A 22280-nucleotide genomic window follows, 5' to 3' on the forward strand; every position below is an offset into this window, starting at 1 on the left:
CAGATTTACCATTTGCCGTCAACATGGGATGTTGTTATGTGCAACCTTGTTCCTAGGGCTTTTATCTCTTACCATCGCTGCGCTTATTGTAGGCAAAAAGGGACAACAGGTCCTGGGATCAATGTTGTATTGTGTGGTGCAAACTTTTTTCGCGTCCCCCAAAGAAAATGAATCGGGTCCGTAAATAAAGATTGGATAACATGGCGCATAAATTGCGGTTGGTATAAAAAGAGGAAAGAAAGGAAAGGAAACATGAATCTAAAGAATAGCTATGCTTTTTTCCTGCCTTTCCTAAATGCCTTTCCGTTTTATTAGCATGCCTATATTACACCATCCGAGTTTACAACCCGGATACCTTTGCAGTCAAAGGGGAGGATAAACTCCAGTAGTTGAGAGAACCCCCAAAATACCAAAATACAACAATATTCTCAGATTATAATGTACAGCAAGCCCTTTAAATTAACAAAAGAGTGTAGCTGTTAATATTTGCCATCATTAAGTTTTAAAATCGTGAAAATTTTTAATAAATGCAAGAGGCGAGCTTCACTGTAGTGAAATGTCATTTTGAGCCATAATAAAAATAGGGTTGTTTGGTCCATTGGCAAATAAAGTTTTTTAATTTTAAAAAAAAGATTGACTTTTTACATGCCTCGTTTAAATGGTTCTTGTATGCACCATTTTAAACTATTCTGCTGCTGCACCCAGCGGCTGGAATTTTTAGAACAAAGCACAATAACAAAAGGCGGGGGTAATGACTGATGTGTGAGACAAAAGGATATAATATTTTGTTGTTGTTCTATTTCTTCCGACTATATGTCACAAATAATGAGAAAAAAATCTGTGACATCCCCGTGCAGTCTTGGTCATGAATATTTGTATCTGTATCGCACGCCTAGCTTATGATTTTGGTGTGCAATTATTACATTCAGGAGAGCGGCAGCGGGGAGTTTTTAGCATAGTAGTTAGCAAAAAAAATTGTGCAAGTAATTTTGTTGTGAAATTTGAATGAATTTATAATTTTTATATGAATGGTGTTATTATAAAGAACGTAAGGTATAGAGAACATTAAAGTCAGCCCCTTTCCTTCATGCTGACACTCTTTACTCATCTGGTGCATTACAATGAGACTTGAACGAAAGACGGAAGACCAATTGGAACAATGCCACAAGTCAGTTCGACCTTCATCGTCACAGAGACTGCGAGAAGAGTGCGCATCCATGCAAATTAAATATAGCCAGAACATGCGAGAGGTTAGGTGTCCTGTATCTTAATACAGTTTTCGGATCTTTTTAAAACAGGAAAGAGAAATCAAATATGTTTGGTAATAATAATCGAAAAAATTGTATATCGTATTAAAAAGAAGTCCAGAAATTCTGTCTCATACACGACACAGCAGGCAATAAGTCAGCTCTGCCCTCGGTTTTGTGAGAAGAGACGTTCTGTGAAGACTCTAACAATTGAGTCTCCAGTACAGTTTTGCTTTGCATTGAACTGTGCCTGTGACAAGCATTTTCGAAGCATGTCACCGGCGACTTCTGCGATATTCGACTTAATGATGCTATTCTGACCCAACTTAGAACATGGCCCGTCTTAAGATGGGACGGACCATCTTTGGACACGGTGGCCCATCTTTTGACACGGTGGCCTATCGTTTGACACGGTGGCCAATCTTTTGACATGCTGCCATGTCAATTGACGGCCAGGACCAACTTGCGACATAGCGTTAAAAGATGTTTGCATACTTCAAGACCTTGTATTTAACGTAAACTAACTCCAATAAAGTGAACAAACTGAACTGCTGCAACTTTTGCCGAGGTATTGTTGTAGATGGCTAGCTGAGATTAAATCAAATTATGCATTTCAAGATTGTTTTGGGTAGCAAAAACAACACTATTTGGCAATTCTTGGTGCAAGACCATATCTGCGAACGGATTTTAAAAGGCAGTTAGAGACTTCCTTGTTGAATGATTGGAGATTTTTATGTGCATAATGACTAGTTAAATTATTATGACTCAGATATCAAAATATAACATTTGAATATATTATATAATATGAAACTACACTGTAGTTTCATATTATATAATATATTCACAGCAGGTAGCAATAGCTAAGCTGTTGTTTAAGCTATTTTGTTGCTATGTTTAATTTTCAATATAATCTTTGATTGAATTATTGCAACTTGACCTATTGCGTAACTTAAAAGCACGAATCATTTTGTCTGGGGCATCCCATGATTGAAATATTTTAAAGACTGACTATGATTTAATGAAATATAAGTTAATTTATATTTTATGTGATCATTGAGTCCTTAAGCTCCCATTTGAGCTACAGAAATCTTTTTTGAAATTCTTGCCTAACTGGACAACAACATTATGTAGGGATCGAACCCACAACCACTTGGGAATGAGTCGTACGCTCTACCGACTGTGCTACTTATATTTGTAAATTTATGTCTGTGTTTGTTCAATTTTTAAGCAAAAAAATTATGACATTGTATTTATGTTGCTCATTACTTTAGCTATAATTTGTAATAGATTGAGGATTCATGACTTATTTTCCGCCATATATTTTTTGCTTTCTTTTGTCCTCTCCTATAGACACTACATTTGTCCACAGTTTGGCCAGACCTGTCTTCAATTTTTTTAAAATTTGAAACAGTGTGTTTCCCATGTTACAAGGCTTAACTTTAGTCTGGGAGTCTTAAAACTGATCATGTTGTGGCTGTTTCAAAAAACTGTCAAAAGTTGGATCTGTCCTTTTTTTACTATGATTTTTGAAAACACAAGTGTCATTTGGCAATAGTTGGGCCTGTCCCATCCTACGACACAGTCTTCTAAAAGCATGGGAATTGTTTGTCAATAGTTAGGCCTGTCCCATCTTATGACATATTTTCTAAAATTGCAAGAGACCTTAGGCCTGTCCCATCTTATGACACATTTTCTAAAATTGCAAGAGACCTTTGTGTATAGCTATAAGTTTGTCCCATCTGATGACACAGCTTTTAAAAGCAAGAAATTCCTTCGTCAATAGTTGGGCCTGTACCAACTTAAGACGTATTTGCATACATTTGTCCAAAGTTAGGCCGGGCCCGTCAATAGAGGGGCCATCCCGATTGCAAACGCACCGACTGGGCCAACCTGTTTAAAGACGGGCAGTAGTAAAATATTGTCGACGCAAAACATTTGAAATGTATCTCACGTCAGCAATTTTAATGTAGGTAGGTGTTTAATAGAAATACATTTTAGAGATACATTAACCCTAACCCTAACCCTAACGGAAGAACAATTATGTATTGGGTAAAGTTTGGGTAAGGGATTACTCTAAAATAGCTCAGTTCTGCTTGATGTGTGTACGAAGTAGAACATGGCGTGTGATAAAGAGCACGCCAAAAATTCAAATGGCGTGTGCGGAGGCGTGCGCGTGCAATCGCACGCCATTCTTGACCAAGACTGCCGTGATAGCAAAATTGAAAAACACAACAGCACAATTTTGAAGTCCTCAGGGTTTAAATTCTCTTTTTTATATACCTCATAAAAGTAGACATTACCATTCCTTACAAAAATTCTATTATTTGTGGAACGTGGATGGGACGATTCATTTTGTAAAACACAAGACAATGGTGCCGATAAGTTGTAAAGACGCATGTAAAGGAGCGAATTTGGCATCTTTTTATATAAAATCTGGACTTTCTTCCAAAATTTCTTAAACTCTTCCGCACTTTCCTGAGGTCACCCAAATTTTTCATGAAATGAATAGCATATTTAATTCTGTTAACTTGGCCACAAAGAGAGAACCTATCAAATCAAAAATCTTGAAACCAATAAATATTTTCCAAAGAAAAAAAGATTTCTAGACAACTTTCCAAGCTCTTTCATACAAAATCAACTTGTTTTCAAGTGGCAGTTAAGCTTCAAAGTAGCCTAAATTATAATCTCCTATTTGTTAACCCTTGTATTGAACAACTGGAATAACTTGGAAACAAGCCCAAATTAAACAAATTTTCTTTTAGTTACCCAACTAACCCATCTTGACAGGTTGTAGACGTCATCAAATACTTTTGAAGGTTACCCCCAAGCAAAAATAATGTTAGGTAAAATAATGAGAGAAATAGTAAGCGCCCAATTTCTTAGGGTAATTTTTGATTATGCGTCCCCTTTTATGAGGTGGGCGCTTATTCAAAGGGGTTGCTGGGTGCTTATTAAACTTTAGGAAATTACCTGGGGGGGGCGCTTAAAAAATGCTGGGCGCTTAAACGGATCATACAGTAATGTAATTAACAAGCGTTAAAAAAACAGTTCTTTTTAACAAAGAAGAAATGTTTAATTTAACCACTGGTGAGAAAAGCGGCTTATTAATTTAATTAAAAGTTGGTGTTTTTTCTTCAATTTAATTTACCCACAAGTGATATATTACTGTTTTAAATGATCCAGTTGAAGCTCACATAAATGTTGATTGTTTATTCTCTTAGAGTTTTAGTACACTTTATGCTTTGTGGTATAGCTGTGCTCATAAACAGTGTGTTATTTTCGTTGCTTGAATTTTGTGAGCATCATGTTTATCGCAGAAAGCAGGAATTAATTGCCAGTCAATTTGACCATTTATTTTTCTTTGCTCTATCTTCTACAAAGATTTCTTTCATTTAATAACAAAACTTTCCTGGGATCTTTCATGAGTGTAAGGATCATAGACAAGTCTTAGTGTCTTAAAGCCTGATATATTTTCAGAGGTTAAATGAACACAAATAAATTTCTATGAAACGTGTTTTCTTTAGAAAAATAATATAATTGCTGTTTTTTAAGAAATTAGTGGTTTTAAAAAGTCAAGGACCTTTAAAATAGTCATGGCGTTTCATGGCAGTTGTTGAATCTCATAGTTATCACACAAAATGTTATTTTTGTTTTACAACATAAAATTATATAAGTACATAACTTTGCAGGCAAAATAAAATTTTTTTTCTTAGGTTTAATTCATAACCTTTAGAGTGTAACTTGTTTTTGCTTGGTAGGTAATCTTTAACCTTCTCCTTCTTGCACAGGCCATTCAACTAGCCTCACATAATATTATTATTTTTATGCAACATAGATTTCTTCATTGTGTGGGTGTGCTAAAGAATGCTACTAGTAAATTTTACATACTCTACCTACCCCTGCACATGTGCAAAAGTAGCAACTTTGAGACCTGCTGGCAACAAAGTAGTGACCATTTCACCCTTCTGTCTAAGAAAAATGTCGAAAAAAATACCTTTTAAGGTGTAATCCAGCGTTTTCAGTAGCCGTTAAACAGCTCTTTCCCAATTAACATTTATCCTAAATTACCCCTTTTTTAATAATATTGCACTAATATGTAACCCATTTTTGTGAAGGAAAAAGATTTCTTATAAGATTTCTATTATAACATTTATTTTAAGAGTATAAGATTTCAATAATACCTAGGAGTACCTTGATAAAATTTACATTTGGGATTTAGCAGTCCTTACTTTACATTTCTGGATTACACCCATCTTTGTTTCATTAATTTTGCTTATGATTGCAGTTTGAATAAATATGAGCTGAAATTTTATTTGTTGTATTCCTGTAGTTAGGAAACTGTTTGATAACTGTGTTATGTTTTTAAACTTCCTTTTCAAATACTTACAAAACTTATCTAGTGTTACCAAAAGATAATATTCTCTGAAGTTATGTGGTCAAAGTAGTTATAGAAGTTGTACAATGTACAGTCTAATTGGCAATGAATAAACAGACGTTTGAGTTACCACAAGTGTTTTACTGCTTTCAACAACCCTACAAATATGAGAGCAATTTCAGCAATGATGCACTATGTACAGTCACCAAAATGTATTTCGCTTTTAACTCACATACTTGAAAAATACATTGGAAATAACAAAACATGACAAAACATGACAAATCCCCCAAAAAGTGTGCCATTATGTAAAAATTCATTGCAGAGGTATTGAAATCATTTTCAAATCTATTTGCTATACTGGGCTCTGTCATCCGGTTAGAGTGGCAAAGGCGTAGCAGAGCCTATTTGTATGCACAAGAGAATTGTTTAGACATTGCAGTAATATTGTGTGGGAATTTTTTGCTATGAATACTTCAATCAAAAAAGTTTGCCAAGAACTATCTGTCTAGACATCAGAATAATCTTGGTTTTGAATAGGTATTTCTTTTTTGATGTCTAGATGCAATGTTTTTTTAATATATATAATAGTGTTTTTGATTGACATCCCTAAGAGAAACAGCCTGACATGTGTAAAGGGGAGGAGATACGGTCAAAGTTTCAGATTTTTTCAATAATGTTGCATTTTGCCTCATTTATTTTTCTTTTTACACAAAACTGGACAAATCGAAATTTCAGATTTTCTTTTAAAAGTTTTTTATTTCAGGGAAAAATCAGGAAATTTTAATCTGGAAAATCTTGTACAATTCCTGAATTTTCTATTCCAAATATTACAATGCTGATGTAAAATGACAAAATGACTTGACAAAAAAAGAATTTAAATCTCAATTAAGTTAATAGAGTTAAGAAAAAAATGTCATATACATTCCTTATAATAATATTCCTTATAATAAAATTCAGACATAAGTTCTTTCCTGATAGCTCTGTTGGTTAGCGTGTTGCACTTGATGGTGTGCTGTAGTTCTGTTAAATTCCCCTAGAAGTTGTTTTTCTAAAATAAAACTTTGTGAATCCAAGCTATCCCGATGAATATGCTCTGTAAACAAGGCCAAAAACAACAAGAAACAACAAAGTTACAGAACGAAACCAATGCAGGCAAGATAGTAATGATGCACAACAGTGGCTCATTAAAGAAAGTTGAGAACTTGTGTTATTGGATGATGTTGGATATTGAAAGGGGTGTTGAAGAAGTGTTACTTGCAGATTAAGTTTTGCTTGGAAAAGGTTTAGAGATTTACTTCCTTTGCCCAGAGATTGAGACCAAAAAGGACTTCACAGGAGGTAATAAGGACAGACTTGATGCAGAGAAATTTGAGAACCTTTGGAATAAGGTCATCAGTATACCCTGTTTTACTGATGACCTTATAAATGGAAATTATTAATGGTTACCTCCTGAGAAAAAACAAGTTAAGCTCTAAAACTGGAGAATATATCAAAACCTAAAAAACAACTTTCATTTTTCATGAAAAGTTGCTTTTTGGTATAAAATAAAAATAACACTTTACAAGACAAACACAAGCTTCAAACCACCACCATTACTGACCATTCTCAAACAGCGTGCAATCACGATGTTATCTACATAATGTCACCATGAGATTCCAAGACCAGAAATTTCGCGGTGAGGTATACCAATCGTGAAAGTTTCTTCCTATGAAAAAAAAATTCCCGGGTCTGGTGCGTTAGGTTTTTTCTTCCATGTTTCTGTCCAAATGTGCAAAAAACATAACAAACCGTGGGGAAGAGATTGTTATTTTGTGATTGATGACATTTATTTTTTTGATTTGTACTGTTTTCAAGGACTCTCTTGTACAGAACATAGAATAGAGACTGCTGAAGTTATAATCATATATATCATCATCATCATCATTCTCGGCTTAACGTCCATTTTCCATGCCAGCATGGATTGGACGGGGTATATTAATGACCCTCTTTCAATCTGATCCAGACTGTTTTAGATCTAAACTCAACTTCCTCTGTATCAAGTCTGTCCTTATAACCTCCTGCCAAATCTTTCTCAGTATGCCTCTGGGCTTTGCCCCAGGAACTATCAAGTCTCTACACTTTCTTACCCAATTATCCTCCTCCATTCTTTCCACATGACCCAGCCAATTTAATCTTCTTATCTGGATAACATCTTTAATTCTACGGAGACTTAGCCTGCTTCTTAGCTCATCTGAACTCTTTCTGTCTCTCTATTTTTTATACAGAAAAAAGAATCCAAATTACACAAATTTCGCAAATAGTGTTAACTTAAGCCAATAATTTAACTAATTTCTGCAGCATTGACAAAAACTCCCACAGAGGTTATGAGCTTTAGGTAGTTTGATTCTTACTTCCTTCCTCAATCCCCACACATTTTTGACTCTGAAAATTTCACAAACACGTGGATTCTTTTGCTGGAACTGATTAGCTCTGTATGGTTCATGAGATTCGTTATGGTTTAAGGTTCAGTTAATGCTACCATCATGAACTCAATCTTTTTTGCTACGGTGAAGATGTGTAACAAGTCTATAAACTATTGGTCACAAGGAAAGAATAATTGAGTTTCTTTTGGATGAGCTTGCAAGACTTTGAATGTCAAGACAGCCTAAAATCCTCCTGCAGTATATATGTGATGTTTCCTGTTTAACATTAAGCTCAATTCATTACAATTGTAACATTTTTTTTATTTTTTAGATCAAGTGTAATCTTATTTAAATAACACATTATTGTCCCGGCTACTAAGAAGACAAGATGGGTGGCGGTGATCTTGTAAGCATGTTTTTTTTATTACTAATTTTTTATATCAAATTTTTATATTCAAGGCTTTGTGAATTGCTAAAAGAAAGATTTAAGAAAAAAAGTAAAATAATTTGTCTGCTGTGGCATTATTTTTAGGGATATTCAAAGAAAGTGTTGCTGCATTTCTGAGTGTTGTGCATGTTTATATTTTGTGTTCTAGAACATGAAAAAACATTTCCACCCTCTCACGATTGAGAATCTTGAGAGGGTTTGGAAAGCCGAAGAGAAAAAGCGAAAGGAAGATGAACGCATTCAACAACTTCAGGAAGAACTCGCTGCTGAAAGACAGAGAGAAGCTTTTCAGAATCAAGCAGTAGCATCTGGACTTCAAAAGTATGTATATAGCTTACAATTTTCCTGTTTTTGTGTTAGTACTTTTTATATCCCAACTGTGCTCTAATTGTATTCTACTGATGGCATTAAACAAAGAATACAAAAACATTGCTGAAAGTCATTGACAAAGCTTGTTATTGTATTTGTGTAATATTTGCAGCATTTTTGTTTGTACTGCCAAGGACTGCCAAAGTAAATTCTCAAAATTACAGTACTACTTTGGCATTTATTTGCTGAAACAAATATGTCTAAATTTCAAAGGCTGAAAATAAAGCCTATTTGAACTGGTAATAGCTGAGAAAAATGTAAGGACTATAATAAGTAGACTAGCTTCTTCTTGAGAATTTTTCAATGTTTTCCTATTTTTTTAATTTTTTTCTCTATTTTTTTGCTCACAACACTGAAATTACAACAATGAAAAGAGTAGTACATATTTTTACTTTAAAATCAAATTAGGTGGTGCTTTTCTGTAGCCTCATTAATGCAAGTAACAATAATTCCTTAAAAGAAAAAAATTATTTGTGATAATTTTGAGTCAACATTTTTGTACTCTGCCAATCAGAATGCAGTTATGATATTGAATTCTTTCCTTGATGTGATTGGAATAATGACCAGTTGCACAAATGTTTGGTGACACAGTAAATTGTAACAAAATTAAATTTGTTACTATAATATAAAAATATTGCTTCGTGTCCTACTGGCATAAAAGCATTAAGTAATTACTTTCACCACTTTAGGAAGAAATCTGAAAAATTGGATTGGATGTACAGTCATCAACAAGCAGTTAACACAGAAGAATATCTTTTGGGAAGAAGTATTGATAAAAATGTTGAAGTGATGAAAGAAGATGAAGACAAGGTTGTGTTTTGTTATTTTTTCCATTTGCTGCAGGCTAAGGATTGATAAATTCACATTTTGTGCTAGTGGATATATATATATATACACTTCCCGAAATTTTTGAAAATCTAAAGAGAAGATGTAAAGATCAAGAAACATATAATGTCAATCTAGGGAAGAAGGAGGAGAGGGCGAATTAATAATCTGGACTTTGTTGCTATTATTTTTGCATTGTTTTTTAGTTTATTTTTGTTGTGTTGTATATGAGTAAATATTGCCTATGGTGAAAACTAGAAAATTATCCTCCTCTGATTGGGATATTTTATGAGAAAAGTTTTATTAAGTGTTTGTGAACCGAGATTGCCAACCTTTACTTTGACTGTTATCAGTTATAGTCTGTTTGATATGCTGTATAAAAGGAATTATTTATAATAAGAGAAGACCATTTAGGCTTTGAATTAGAAATATAAAGTCAGTTCGCAAAACAGCCCTTGTAGCTATGGTCTAGGAGCACTATAGGGTACGATCCCTTGTTAATGGTTTATTTTGTTGCGAAAGCCATTATAGAAATAGATGACACAAACCATTGATAAAAATTGGGATTTGCAGTTTTAACATTTTTTTTGTAGAATGGTTTGCAAAGACGGCACTTCGATTTGCAAATTGCGAATTGCAACCTGTTTAATCGAACCCTGATATTAAAGATTTAAAGTTTAAATGCACCTTAAAAATATATTGCCTGATTTATACTCTTATGTAGCATCTGTGTGGCATTTGACAACACTGTAAAACTATTTTTTTAGTCTCCTGTTTATTTCAGAATCATTCCAGTTGTGTCAATATCCCGCAGCCTCCAAATCACCTTTAAGATATTTAGTGTGACATTTTTATTTTTATTTTTATTAGACACTAGCCACTGGTGTGGTGAACAACATGTCAAGCTTACCGAAAGCTAGTGACATCCTTGCAAAAGTGAAGGAAGATCCTTTATTTCTGATTAAGAAGAGGGAAGAAGATAATCGTAAAGACTTGGTACAGAATCCATTCAAACTAAAGAAGATGAAGGTCTGAAAAACATTTTCCACTTGTTATTTGTTATTGTTTTTGTCATTGAATTGAATCCTTGGCTTCAGGAGATTTTTATACAATAAACACAATACTAATTTAAGATCTATATATCTAATATTTGTAACAAAAAACAATTTTTCATCTCTTTGCTATTATCATAAAACAAAATAATCTTATAAATCTCTTATGGTGACTGTATTTTTTCTGTAATGCTACGTGTGAATTCTACAGAGTTGTGATAGGGTTAAAGAGAAAAAGCTTTAAAAATGGCAATACTGCTTCACCTTCCAGGCATTGCTACAACAACAAATGTTGGAATCAAACGAAAAATCTAAAAAGAAGAAGAAAAGAAAGCATAAAGGATTGTCTAGTGATGATGAAGATGAAAGACGCTACAAGTAAAACCTTTAAAGTTCATTCTTATGTCATTCAAATTTAGTTGAGGAAAATTTATTCATTTTGGGACCAAAATCTTTCTACATAATATAAGCCACTTTTTTTTTTTGCGATTATGTCCATACAAAAAGTAATTATTTTCAAGGATACAGACATCATGAGGAGATGAAAGTTGGTACGACCAAAAGTTTAAGTTTGTGTTTTGATAAACCTAATGCTTTAAAAAATGTCAAAACATTAAGAAAGTAGGGGTGGAGAAGGGTTGGTTTAGATTAAAATTGGTAAACGGTAGATTAAAATGGTTAAGAAGTAAGGTTAAAAGCTGCAAAAATGTGGACAAAAGGTTGTTGACATGGAAGAAAGACTTTAAGCAGGATCACTTTAACCATGATCAATGTTTATCTTGTATTGAATCAGAAGCTATGCGTTTAGCCATAGAGATATAATATAAAGAGAAAGAGACCCAACGGCTATTCAGGCTATTATACTGAGGCTCGTCCCAGAGCAGGTGGTGGAATTATAAAGATTCCGAAGCCAGATTGTTTACACTGATCCAATCTTGTCAAAGAAAATGTTTTGATTGTTATTTTGCCCAAGCAAACTTAAACAATTTTGTGATAATTAAGTACACATGTCAGCATAATTTAGACTCATTAAAACGATTTTAAGGTCTTCAGCGAATTACATAAAAGTAAATCACTGTTAAACAAAAATTTTAGTAGGGCTCTAAAAAAACAGTGTACACAAACTTCAATAAAAGCATTTTATTTTGAGTTATAGAAAGAATAATTGGAGGATTCTACCATTTACAATGTAAAATTATCAGAGCAGTACTAAATAAGCTTAAAGATACTGACAAATATATCACTGAGCTGTCTCTCTAGCTAAGCGAAGCTAGGTAGGCCTAAATTTACCTGTTGTTGTGGACAACACAACTTACTCAGCTATAATAAAAAGTTTTAAAGCGTATCAAAGAGTAACTAACAGTGTGCAAAGAAGATACTTAGCTATACTTAATGTTGTTAGTACTTTTTATATGCTCATTAAACTTTTTACGCAAAAAAGTAAAAACACATCTAGCAATAACAAAAAGCATTTAGAAGTTTAAAACATAACTTGTTAGCACTACAATTTCGCAGGGTGTCCTGTCAATTTTCGTTTTCCCAAATTATTATGAAATCTCTTGACTTTCCTATGCAAACTACACTACTAACAATTGGCTTTGAATGGCTAAAATAATAAACAAAGGAACATGAAAAACACACACTGAATTAATTGTAACTATTTTTTAAAACGTGTATATACTACTTTGCAAATATTGCGTACTGCGAAATAAATAAAAAATGCTCAAAATTTAAGCAAACAAGAACAATTTCATGCAGAACATGTGAAAAACACCTCAAAGTAAAGCCAAATGTCCATGGTTCTTATCAAAAACCATATATCGCTTTGGTGCAGTACTAGTAACATATTTTTAAGAATAAAATTTTCAAAACATATATATACTCACTGTTTAATGATGACTAAATTTTAACAACAAAATGTCCTTATAAATTTACTAAATTCTTTGACATTTTTTCTAGCCCAACCGGACTTTTTAACAAAATTTCTGAACTTCCTAACTTTCCTGGGGTCTTTAGTCACACCGTTTATCTTGTTTTAATTAAATATTTTCTATATAATCTCAATTTAAAACTGTTTGTCAGTATTTTGTGTTATCTTGAAGATGTGTTTGTATAGCTCGATTGAGTCTAATATCAAAAACAATACGTTTCTTCAAAACATAAAATTCAATATGTCTGGCTTATATTAATATTTATAAATAACTATATAGTTAATCAACATTCTCATCTAGTATGTTTTTCAAATCAGTAACTTGGCTCGCATTTGTGTTATCTTTAGATGTGGCACTTCTAGCTATACAATATTCATGGTAATGCTGATCAAAAGGTTTTCTCTCTGCCATACTGAATTCGTATAATGTGTGTTGTGAAATTTTTGGTAATAAATTCTCGGTGAAAATTAAGTTTTCTGATGTGAAAGCAATTCAGTTCATAGCTTATAATCACTTATTTGTAATCCCAATAATAACAAGTCAATAATGATAGTTGTGACAGAAATCATTCATATAGTAAAGCTATAGTGGGTTAAATATTATATGGTTATCTTTATTGAGGGATATACCCTGTCCATTGCAATCCAATCACTTTTACATGTTTCAGAACAGTTCCTGAAACCTAAATTAAAATAAGATATAGATAAAAACCTGTTTTAAAAACCGTATTTTGAATATGAAAGCTAGGTACAAAGCTGTTGAATACGAAAGTTAGCTACAGGTTTCTTTTTTGCAAAAAAAGACTGACATATTTTTTGTAACAAAGTGTGGAAAAATACACCGAGCGTATTTAAAGGGAAGCCTTATCATCACCAAAAACTAGAGTAAAGAATAAACCCTGACCTTCATAATATCTATGAATGATTCATATTATTCCTTACATTATTCTTAAAAACCTTACGTTTGTTGACAACAAAAAATACGACTGCTTGACCTTCAACCTTCTTCAACTGATCTTCTTGAAAATTATGCACACAAATAATGTATTGTTTGTTTAAAAAATGCGATTTTGAATAGAAATTTATCTATTTCTATCGCTGTGGTGTAATAAATATCATTTTGCACATAAGCACACATTGTACACGATAATTCGGGCATTTTAATATTTGTAAGCATATGTTAATCTTTCTGGAATAAAAAATAGACACAAAAAGAAGTTTATGAATAACTTGAATATCAAATATTGAATGATTTCTAAATTTAAAGGACTCGTGTTATGTGTTTCAGATAAAAATTAAAACATCACCCGTGAAGGTAAAAGTCATTAATTAGCAAAGTTCAATTCATCCTTGTTGAATACGAAGGAATAGTTGCAGGCCAGAATTTTTTACCCTCTTGTAAAACAAAACATGTGTGATGTGATCACAAGTAAGAAATTTACACAAACTTTTCGACGTTAGATATTATGCAGAGTGACCACCAAGCCTGAGATCTTGAAAAAGTCAGGAATTTTAAAATTGCATCCAGAAGCATTATGTGTATTACCCTGACAACAATTTGTACATCTTTAACCTTAGTATTATATTTTTTATAACACTTATGCGTATTTGTTGGCGTGAACGTTTCCTGATGCTGGAACTCAAATTACAGTAACGTTTTGGGATTGTGTTGAAATACTCAATTTATTGCAACCGAGGTCAGATGATCCTAGCTTCTTATCGAATGATGAAAACTCCGAAACGAGGATATCATTTACAAAATTATGCATGCAAACCTGTGCATGAACAATAATAACTCATTACTGTACTGCAAAATATTTAGGAAGTCTAAGTACCATCCGAGGTTGAAAAGTCAGCGTAATGACCGAGTTAAATACTGACATTAATGTAATTCACTACTTTCGTTAATACTCAAGGTAGAAAATTCAAAACAGTTCTGCCTAAAACAGAAGAACTGTATGCAAAATTCGAAAGTCATGTAAACGGATTATTGTGATGATCTAAAGTTGCTATTTTTAAACAACAGAACGTGTAAAGATGAATGTGCAGCTTATAGTTTAGTAAATAATAGACTGGCTAGACAAGAACTGTTTATAGATTATAGATTATTATATTGTAGGAACTAGATATGAAAGTATTTCCAATACTTCTTTAAAAAAAATTTAGCCAGAAAACTTTGTTTTTCCTTTCTTGACGAGTAGCAATACTGGTCTAAATAGGCTTATCATCAGGAGGCTAGCCAATCAGAATACCTAGAAATTGTATTGCCCACGCATCCAGACAGGTAATAATTTCCAAGAAATATTCTATCATAAACAAATCCAATGAAGCAGAGAAAACAGAGGATAATTTTTTGTTACACATCCAATGCTATTGTAGCCATTGTGTTTACTTTGTAATGGTAAACTGAAAAAAACATTTTTTTCTAGAAAGCAAAGTGAGTCTCGTCGTCACTCTGATGACAGGAGTCAATACCAGCACAGAAGAGAACATAGAAAAGAAGAACATAGAAGGGAAGATAGTCGATATAATGTCGAAAGGAGTAAAAGAAATGGTGATCGTGGCGATTCTGACAGGCACAGAGAAGGTTACAAAGATCATAGAGAGATGGAAGGACGCGGTAAGATGCATTATGATTCAAAAACATCGAGTACATACCATTCCAAGAAAACTCGTGGAGGGAACTCCTCCTCTGATAATAATGATGAAGTTAAGGAAAGAAAACATCAAAGAAAAACTGAAAGAGAAAAACAAAGTAAAGAAAAAATGAGATACAAAAGACGACGCAAAGATAGCAGGTACAAGCAGTGTTTTTTTTTACCTCAGCAAGTATATTAAACGTTGGTCGTCCATTCAAGTTACGGCACGTAAAGCGTTTATGATGACTTTCATGTTACACGCTTTTTAATAAGAATATGTTCTGTAAGAATTAACTGTTGGAATTCCATGTTAAAAACAATAGGTCTGTTGTTTAAAACAATAGAAAAATAAAAATAATGACCAGCCTGGTTAGATTTTTGATATTTTTATAAAAGAAGGTGTGCTAATTTATCATATTGAGCGGATGACTGCGTAAAAAATTCGTCGTAAAAAGGTTCCTACGCCTGTACTAGCTGTTTACCCTCTCTGATGATGCTAGCCCTAAATGCCAACAGGAACAACCCTTTTTAAAAACTAAACACTTAGATTTTTTTATTTTGCTTAAAACGGTTGCTGTTTGTATTTTCAATGCGTAATGTTACAACAACAAGAAAAAATATACTGATTTTCAAAAGTGAAATCGAATAAAAGAGAAAATACCGCAAGCTTGGTTCGCACTTTGTGCTTTAGGTTTTTTGTTTTGTACTACAAACTCACTGTTTAATTTGTGATTTTTTTAGCACTGACGATGACGAGATGGAAGCCAAAAGACTGGAAATGCTCAACAACGCTAAGTATGCATGTTTTTCAAATATTTAATCTAAGGAGAGAAGGGCGTGAATTAGATTTCGCGATAAAAAAAAAATTTAATGACATTTCTTCTCAATTTATATCATTTTTTAAAGGTTTTTAATGTATTGACATAAATGGAATCTACTAAAGTTCAATTTACATAGCTATTGGACACAGTGTTGGGTGAATCAGAAGAAAAATATTGTTATAACAGATCGTTTTTAAACAAAGGAAACGACTTGGAACTTTGTAGTCCCTTTAGACTGAAAGAAAAGGCCCATCGCCACCTGCCTTGCCGCGTGAAATTACGTGGTTTATGTGCAGGGCCCACATAGGGCTGTAACAGGTTATGTTACAGTATTTAGGAGCCCGTGCTTGCAATTGCCGCCCTTTTAAGGGCCTGGGTCTAAGAAAAATGATTTTATTGTCACCTGCCTGGGTGCATGGAACCACGTGACGCCTTCGGCCAAAGAGAACGATTTTGCGGTGTCGTAGTTCATTTGGACTTGAATGTCCAATAATTGAGTAAAATTCGCAAAAATCAATTCCCTGGAGGTATTTGTTGTTTTTAGTTAGTTTCGCATATGTCAAAAAAATTTTCTTCGCATTTAGTATTGCAACTAAGCAAATATTTTTTCCTCTCAATGTAATTAGTGAGACGAAAACAGTTTGCAAGACGCATACACAATAACATTATTGATTTTTATTATCACGTGCACATTACGTAGAGTGCTATGCCCTTTTATTGAAAAGTACTTTAGTCTGTTACTGGAAAAGTCACGTGCTAATTATGGCACGATTATCACGACTCAAATAATCCTTTATTCTAAGTGCTAATCTTTTAAAAAATGCTCACTCATCAGTTTTTTTGTTGACGTCACTCATTATTTATTTATTCATTAGATGGCGACAAACGCAGAGGTCGAAAAACGTAAAACGGTACGAGGTTAGTGATTTTAGTTGTTCAATTGTTGTTGTGTTGGTAACCGATGTATCTATGGAGTTGTTAGGATTGGTTCGTAGACATGATATGTTGTCACGAATAAAAACGTCACTGCTACTGACGGAAATGTAAAAGTTAATGTTATATATTTTTTTATAAATCAATCTGTATTTGTCAGTATTACTTTAGTTGACTTGACAATCGCTTTTAGCGATTGGTGTATAAAATTAAAAAAAAAATTTGGGGGGGGGGAAACTTATAAAATGAATAAAATTTGTAGTTTCAAACGTGTTAGTGTTGCGGGGTAAAATTCCCGTGATAGAGGAGCACTCTTCTTCTGCATTGAAATTTCTGCATCACTTTTCAAAAAAAATAAACAGAATTCCCAAACAGCTTTTTTAACTCACCGGTTAATTATGTTGAGAATTTTAACGCATTCGACAGAATTTTGAAGAATTAGAAGTCTCAAAAAAAATAAAAATATCTTGGAATAAAACGCAGGGCATCACAGTTCATAAAATGCAGGTCATCACAGTGTTTACCTGCATGGGTGGTTCAAGAGAATATTTTCAAACGTAAAATTTTTCACTTTCTATGAATATTGACACTAAAATTGAGATCTAAATCTCTGAATGATGCAGGTGTTGTTGATAATACTTATTAGTATCGCCGAAAAACAGTTGATGTAAAAGTTTCCCTGTTGTTTTAGAAAGACCGAGAGAATGAAGAGAAGTCTGTAAATTCAATGCTGATGAATTCAGACTTAGAAGAAGATAAAGCTAAATTCATAAAGTAAGCTTTAATTTGTTTCTCTCATTTTGTCTTCTTTCCTGTTTTTAAATTAAGTTATCTCGACCTCCAGCACAGCAGTCTATCTGGCCACGTGTTTCAAGTACACCTTCCACCATTATGTTTTGAGAGCTAACTCTGACAAGACTTTTATTCGTTTATCGTGGGAAAAGATACTTAATAAGAATAATAAAATGTAAAATCACAAGTTATATAAACCATATTGACAATTAATTGACATTTCATTATGCCTTGACGTGCCTCCCTAAGCCGCACCAATAATTTCAGGTGAAAGCAAGAACTTTTGCCAGGGTTCAAATTTTTAAAATTTCGTATATAAGTTTAAAATAATTTCGTGGTCGCACTGTCTGTAAACTTTAAATCTAAAGTTTTGACGTCTTTATATTTATTTGATCTAATCTAATTCAAACAATGGCCATACTCCCATGAAAATTTACTAATGTATGCTTTTAAAATTAAATTAGGTTTGTGCGTGTGTGCATATGGAAAAATAAAATTAACCAAATAAGACTTAGGAGACAGTATAATTCAACCGCGGCTACCGGGATTTAAACGCATTCAATCGTTACTAACGAGATATAAATATTACCTAACTGATAATATCACGACTAGCTCTGCATTTGATTGATAAAATAACCTGGTAATTATAAGCTCGTTTTGTGTAATGACGAAAATTTATTCACTCACAATGTAAACAAAACTTTGACTCAGTATTAATGTTAACAACGTGCGGCGATAATAACCAACAATTGACGGCCATTAAGTGTAATGGAAGCTCTAACTACGGTAATTAACTCTACTAGGTTTGGAATTGTTAAAGGCTTATCAATGCTAATTTCCAGTTGATAAATCTTGTTATGTTATTAATACCTGAAATAGGCGGTATTAGACGTATTAGCTTTTTATCAAACACTTTCTTTTAAAATCACGTGTCTGTTTTTAGCTTCTTTTATAAGGATATAGTGTACCATATTTTCGTGAGGCTCTACTGAAATACAGAAATAGGTCACGAATAATAACCGGTCTTAAACTTAACAAGGTTTGTTTAAGACAGGTGTGACTTTTTGTTTATTTCGTTATCTTTAAAAAGTTTAATAATAGCTTTTTTGAGATGACACGATATATCTTGATCAACGCCGCAACAATTCTTAAATGCATTTTTTAACCATATACTGTATTAAAGTTGTTTTTTTAAAGATCAACACTTCGAAACAGTAAAGAATACCTTATTAGGAAAAAGCGGGGGTTCGGCTAGTCGGAGAAAATTAATAGTGGGAAAAAAATTATCATCTATGCATAGAATTAGTCGCTTTCCCTTCTCTCCCTCTCCCTTCAGCCTTCGGTAGGAAAAAATATCAGAAAAGAGTCTATTAATATAAAAACTAATCGATTCACTTAAAATTGGAACATTTCAATAAAATAGGTCGGTAGTAAGGTTCTCTGAAAACTTTCAGTCGTGTTAAAGTTAGTCGGGAAGAATATTAGTCGGAGGATTGCCTAAGTCGGGATAAAGCATGTAGCCTGGGGAGCTAGTCAACGGTCTTCAAAATTAGTTCCTTTGTCGAGACTGAACAAAAAATAAAGAGAGAAAAGTATAGTTAACGCGGAAAGCTGATTACGAAAGATGTACGTTGTTTCTGAAATAATTGCTTTTTTCCCGTCGGAATTAAGAGTTGGGTGCTGTACTACTTTTTCACAAAAAATTGTGTATAATTTTGTGAGAATCCATTTTACAGCATTTTTTTTAAACCAACAAAGTTTAATTAGGATTCAAGTAGTTTTCAGCCAAACTAAGGGGTACAATTTCTACCGCGCTGAGATAACACTAATATAAAACTTAAGTTGTCGTTGACTTCCTTAGTTTAAAAATTTAAATTAACCTGATATCCCGATTTTCCCAAACCTGGATTTAAATATTTTCCGATTTGGCACGGTAATTGCAGTCCGTGTAATGTGCTATAAAGTGTTTGGAGGGTTTTTTTCGTTTTATAAAAAAATGTAAAACTCTTTGTTTAGAAAAATGCAGAAGGATTCTCTGATGTCGAGCGGAAATTCTGTCGAAGATCGTATTCGAAGAACTATACATTCGAAGCAAAGGACGAACGCAGCTTTGCAGAAAAAATTCACATCGAGATAGCGAGATGAGAATATATCGTGGAGTAATTCTGGAAGTAAAAACGCTACAGAGCGTGACAGTCGACTTATCGATGAATAACGTTCGCGAAACACCGCGACACGCATCGAACTTCGCGAGCACGTGTTGTTGCGTGAATGTCAACGATCTGGTTTTTCGGTTAACCACGAAACAATGGCTATTCCGTTAGACAATTTGCTCCATAGTTAAAATTGTCTACAAAGGTCACTTCTGCATTTCTAAGTGCATTGTTAACGATACAGCGTTGCATCAAAATCTGCTTATGTACATTACTAAGATAGCTAGTGGAGGGCCTACATGAGACGCTGTTTGCGTCATAACGTACGTGAGAATTGATTGGTTGTTGACCTCAAAGTTTGTTAAGTGTATAATTGGTATTTAAACGGGTTAAAGAGAGACGGTCCCTATTTAACTGTACAGCTCTTTAGAGACTTTTTATGAATCTGTATGAGAAATAATTTTATGTATATAGATTTTAAACAGATAGTGACATTTTTACTGAGAAAGTTTCCATATTTGTGAAAAAACCTCCATATAAAGCTTCCATAGAGAGTTTTTAGTAAGAAGTTATAAGGATCTAACAAAGCTATCTACTATGTGATGCTGTGATATCCTATTTAATAAATGAACGGTGTTTTAGAATATATTGCCGATTTTATGATTGGTTTGATTGATTGGTGTTCAATAAAGTTTGTGATTGTTTTGCAACATCTCTTGTTTAACTTTGTTTAGGGCTGCCACACCTCAAAACTTCTAAGTCTGCTCTAAAAGAAAAGTAGTTTTCTTAATAACTTTCTCTTTAAATTCCATTTTAGATAAGCATTCTGGTTTATTCTGTAATATTGTTTTTTTGTTATTTTTAAAATACATCTAATTGATGCATGGTTAATTTTTTTTTACTTCTCGCATTGCGTTTGAGATGTCCTTAAATACTCTCAATTGGTAAATTATGATTAAAAACTCTCAAATTTACCCAAATTTGACTCGGTAAAAACAGTGGCATTGTAACGGCGACTGTTCCAGAGTTATTTGACAATCTTTAATTTCGTGGGAAGTCCGTACTTCTTTATATATTTTCATTCTTATACAATACCATATATATTATGCAATATAAAACGTTTTTTGAAACAACTTCGAAAGAGATATGGGAAAAGTGTTTGTTATCTATAATTGTCATAATTAATACATCCAGATTAAAGTGGTGATATATTCATGATTGCCTTTTGTTGTGGGTAATCAACTCTCCATCTGTTCTGAAGGTGATGTGACCAAAGTACGAAGCAATCATTCCTATTTTCAGTTTACTATTTTTACTCTTCCCGTTGTATTTTTAGTTATTTTATTATATTTTCGGAAAGAATACAACAAAGTATCATCCCGTTCAAAATGTTCTAAAGCGACAAACTGATAACATGCGATTTGTTTTTTAAGGATCTACGATCGAGGGTGTTAATTAATTTTTGTAATTTTTCACATAAGCAAATAATGGTAATGACTTAGCCCTTGACATGTGACAAGCTTAAAGTGTTTTAGTTAACAAACCAAATAAAATTAACGTGTTGTGCAGACGCAGAAGATATTTTGTGGTTGTATATCTCGGGAAAGTTGTTTTGCTTTTTATCAAGAAGACGTAGCTACTATTATTTGTTGATTTTCGTCGTGTGAACTGTGGTTATTAGTTAGCGCGTGGTGTACACTATCAGATTTCTAAAAACGAGTGTTTTTAATAAAAGGATAAATTATATGATTTGGAAAAATAGAGCTTTTGTCTTGTGGGGCTTATCTACCATTGCAGCTTGGATTAAAATTTGACTAGTTCAAATCGCACATGAAATCTTAAGTAGTAAAAATTAATCCAACATGGGTAAGCTAATTGTCAACAAAATTTAGGTTCGAATATTTAAATAGTTCAAAATGGCAGCACAATTATGCAAACACTTGTTTGTTTTGTTTGTGGAAGTGCTGACATCAGCTGACACATGACCAAACTTTGGGTTAGATTCCAAGTTGTTTTATTTCCTCCCTTAAAGGCCTGAAGTATGCCTCTTGACTATCTGCTTTGGAAGTCTCTATTAGCGTGTTCTGCAACCACCTCATTTACAAGGCATTTTCCGTTCTGTAGTAACGGCTCAGGGTCAAAGAGACCCTGGGGACAAAGATGATAATACATAGTCACGCTTTTTGTACAAAACTTATAAAGTTAAAAACACATTCCGTGGGTAAAAACAGATATTATCGATTCTTTTGGTTGCATATTAAACGTCCGTCCTTTAGTAAATGAAAAATTAAGAA

At 33.2% G+C, this 22280-nt stretch overlaps 1 protein-coding gene across 1 annotated transcript; it reads left to right on the top strand.

The window, feature by feature from the left end:
* Positions 1 to 8332: 8332 nt before the first annotated feature.
* On the top strand, positions 8333 to 20470 carry LOC130641743 (pre-mRNA-splicing factor CWC25 homolog). The gene is made up of 10 exons (XM_057448683.1): positions 8333 to 8430; positions 8621 to 8793; positions 9531 to 9651; positions 10537 to 10695; positions 10990 to 11096; positions 15078 to 15446; positions 16029 to 16082; positions 16984 to 17026; positions 17733 to 17815; positions 19850 to 20470. The coding sequence occupies exons 1-10, from the start codon at positions 8413 to 8415 to the stop codon at positions 19968 to 19970; spliced, it is 1248 nt and encodes a 415-aa protein (XP_057304666.1). The 5' UTR covers positions 8333 to 8412; the 3' UTR covers positions 19971 to 20470.
* Positions 20471 to 22280: the final 1810 nt, after the last annotated feature.

Source organism: Hydractinia symbiolongicarpus, chromosome 4 (genome assembly GCF_029227915.1).
Source record: "Hydractinia symbiolongicarpus strain clone_291-10 chromosome 4, HSymV2.1, whole genome shotgun sequence".
NCBI lineage: Eukaryota > Metazoa > Cnidaria > Hydrozoa > Anthoathecata > Hydractiniidae > Hydractinia > Hydractinia symbiolongicarpus.

Bases quoted from the DNA above. Each gene is read 5' to 3' on its own strand.
- LOC130641743 (XM_057448683.1), top strand. The intron at 16,083-16,983 runs GTATGCATGTTT...TTTATTCATTAG, and splicing joins GAAATGCTCAACAACGCTAA to ATGGCGACAAACGCAGAGGT. The intron at 17,027-17,732 runs GTTAGTGATTTT...CTGTTGTTTTAG, and splicing joins AAAACGTAAAACGGTACGAG to AAAGACCGAGAGAATGAAGA.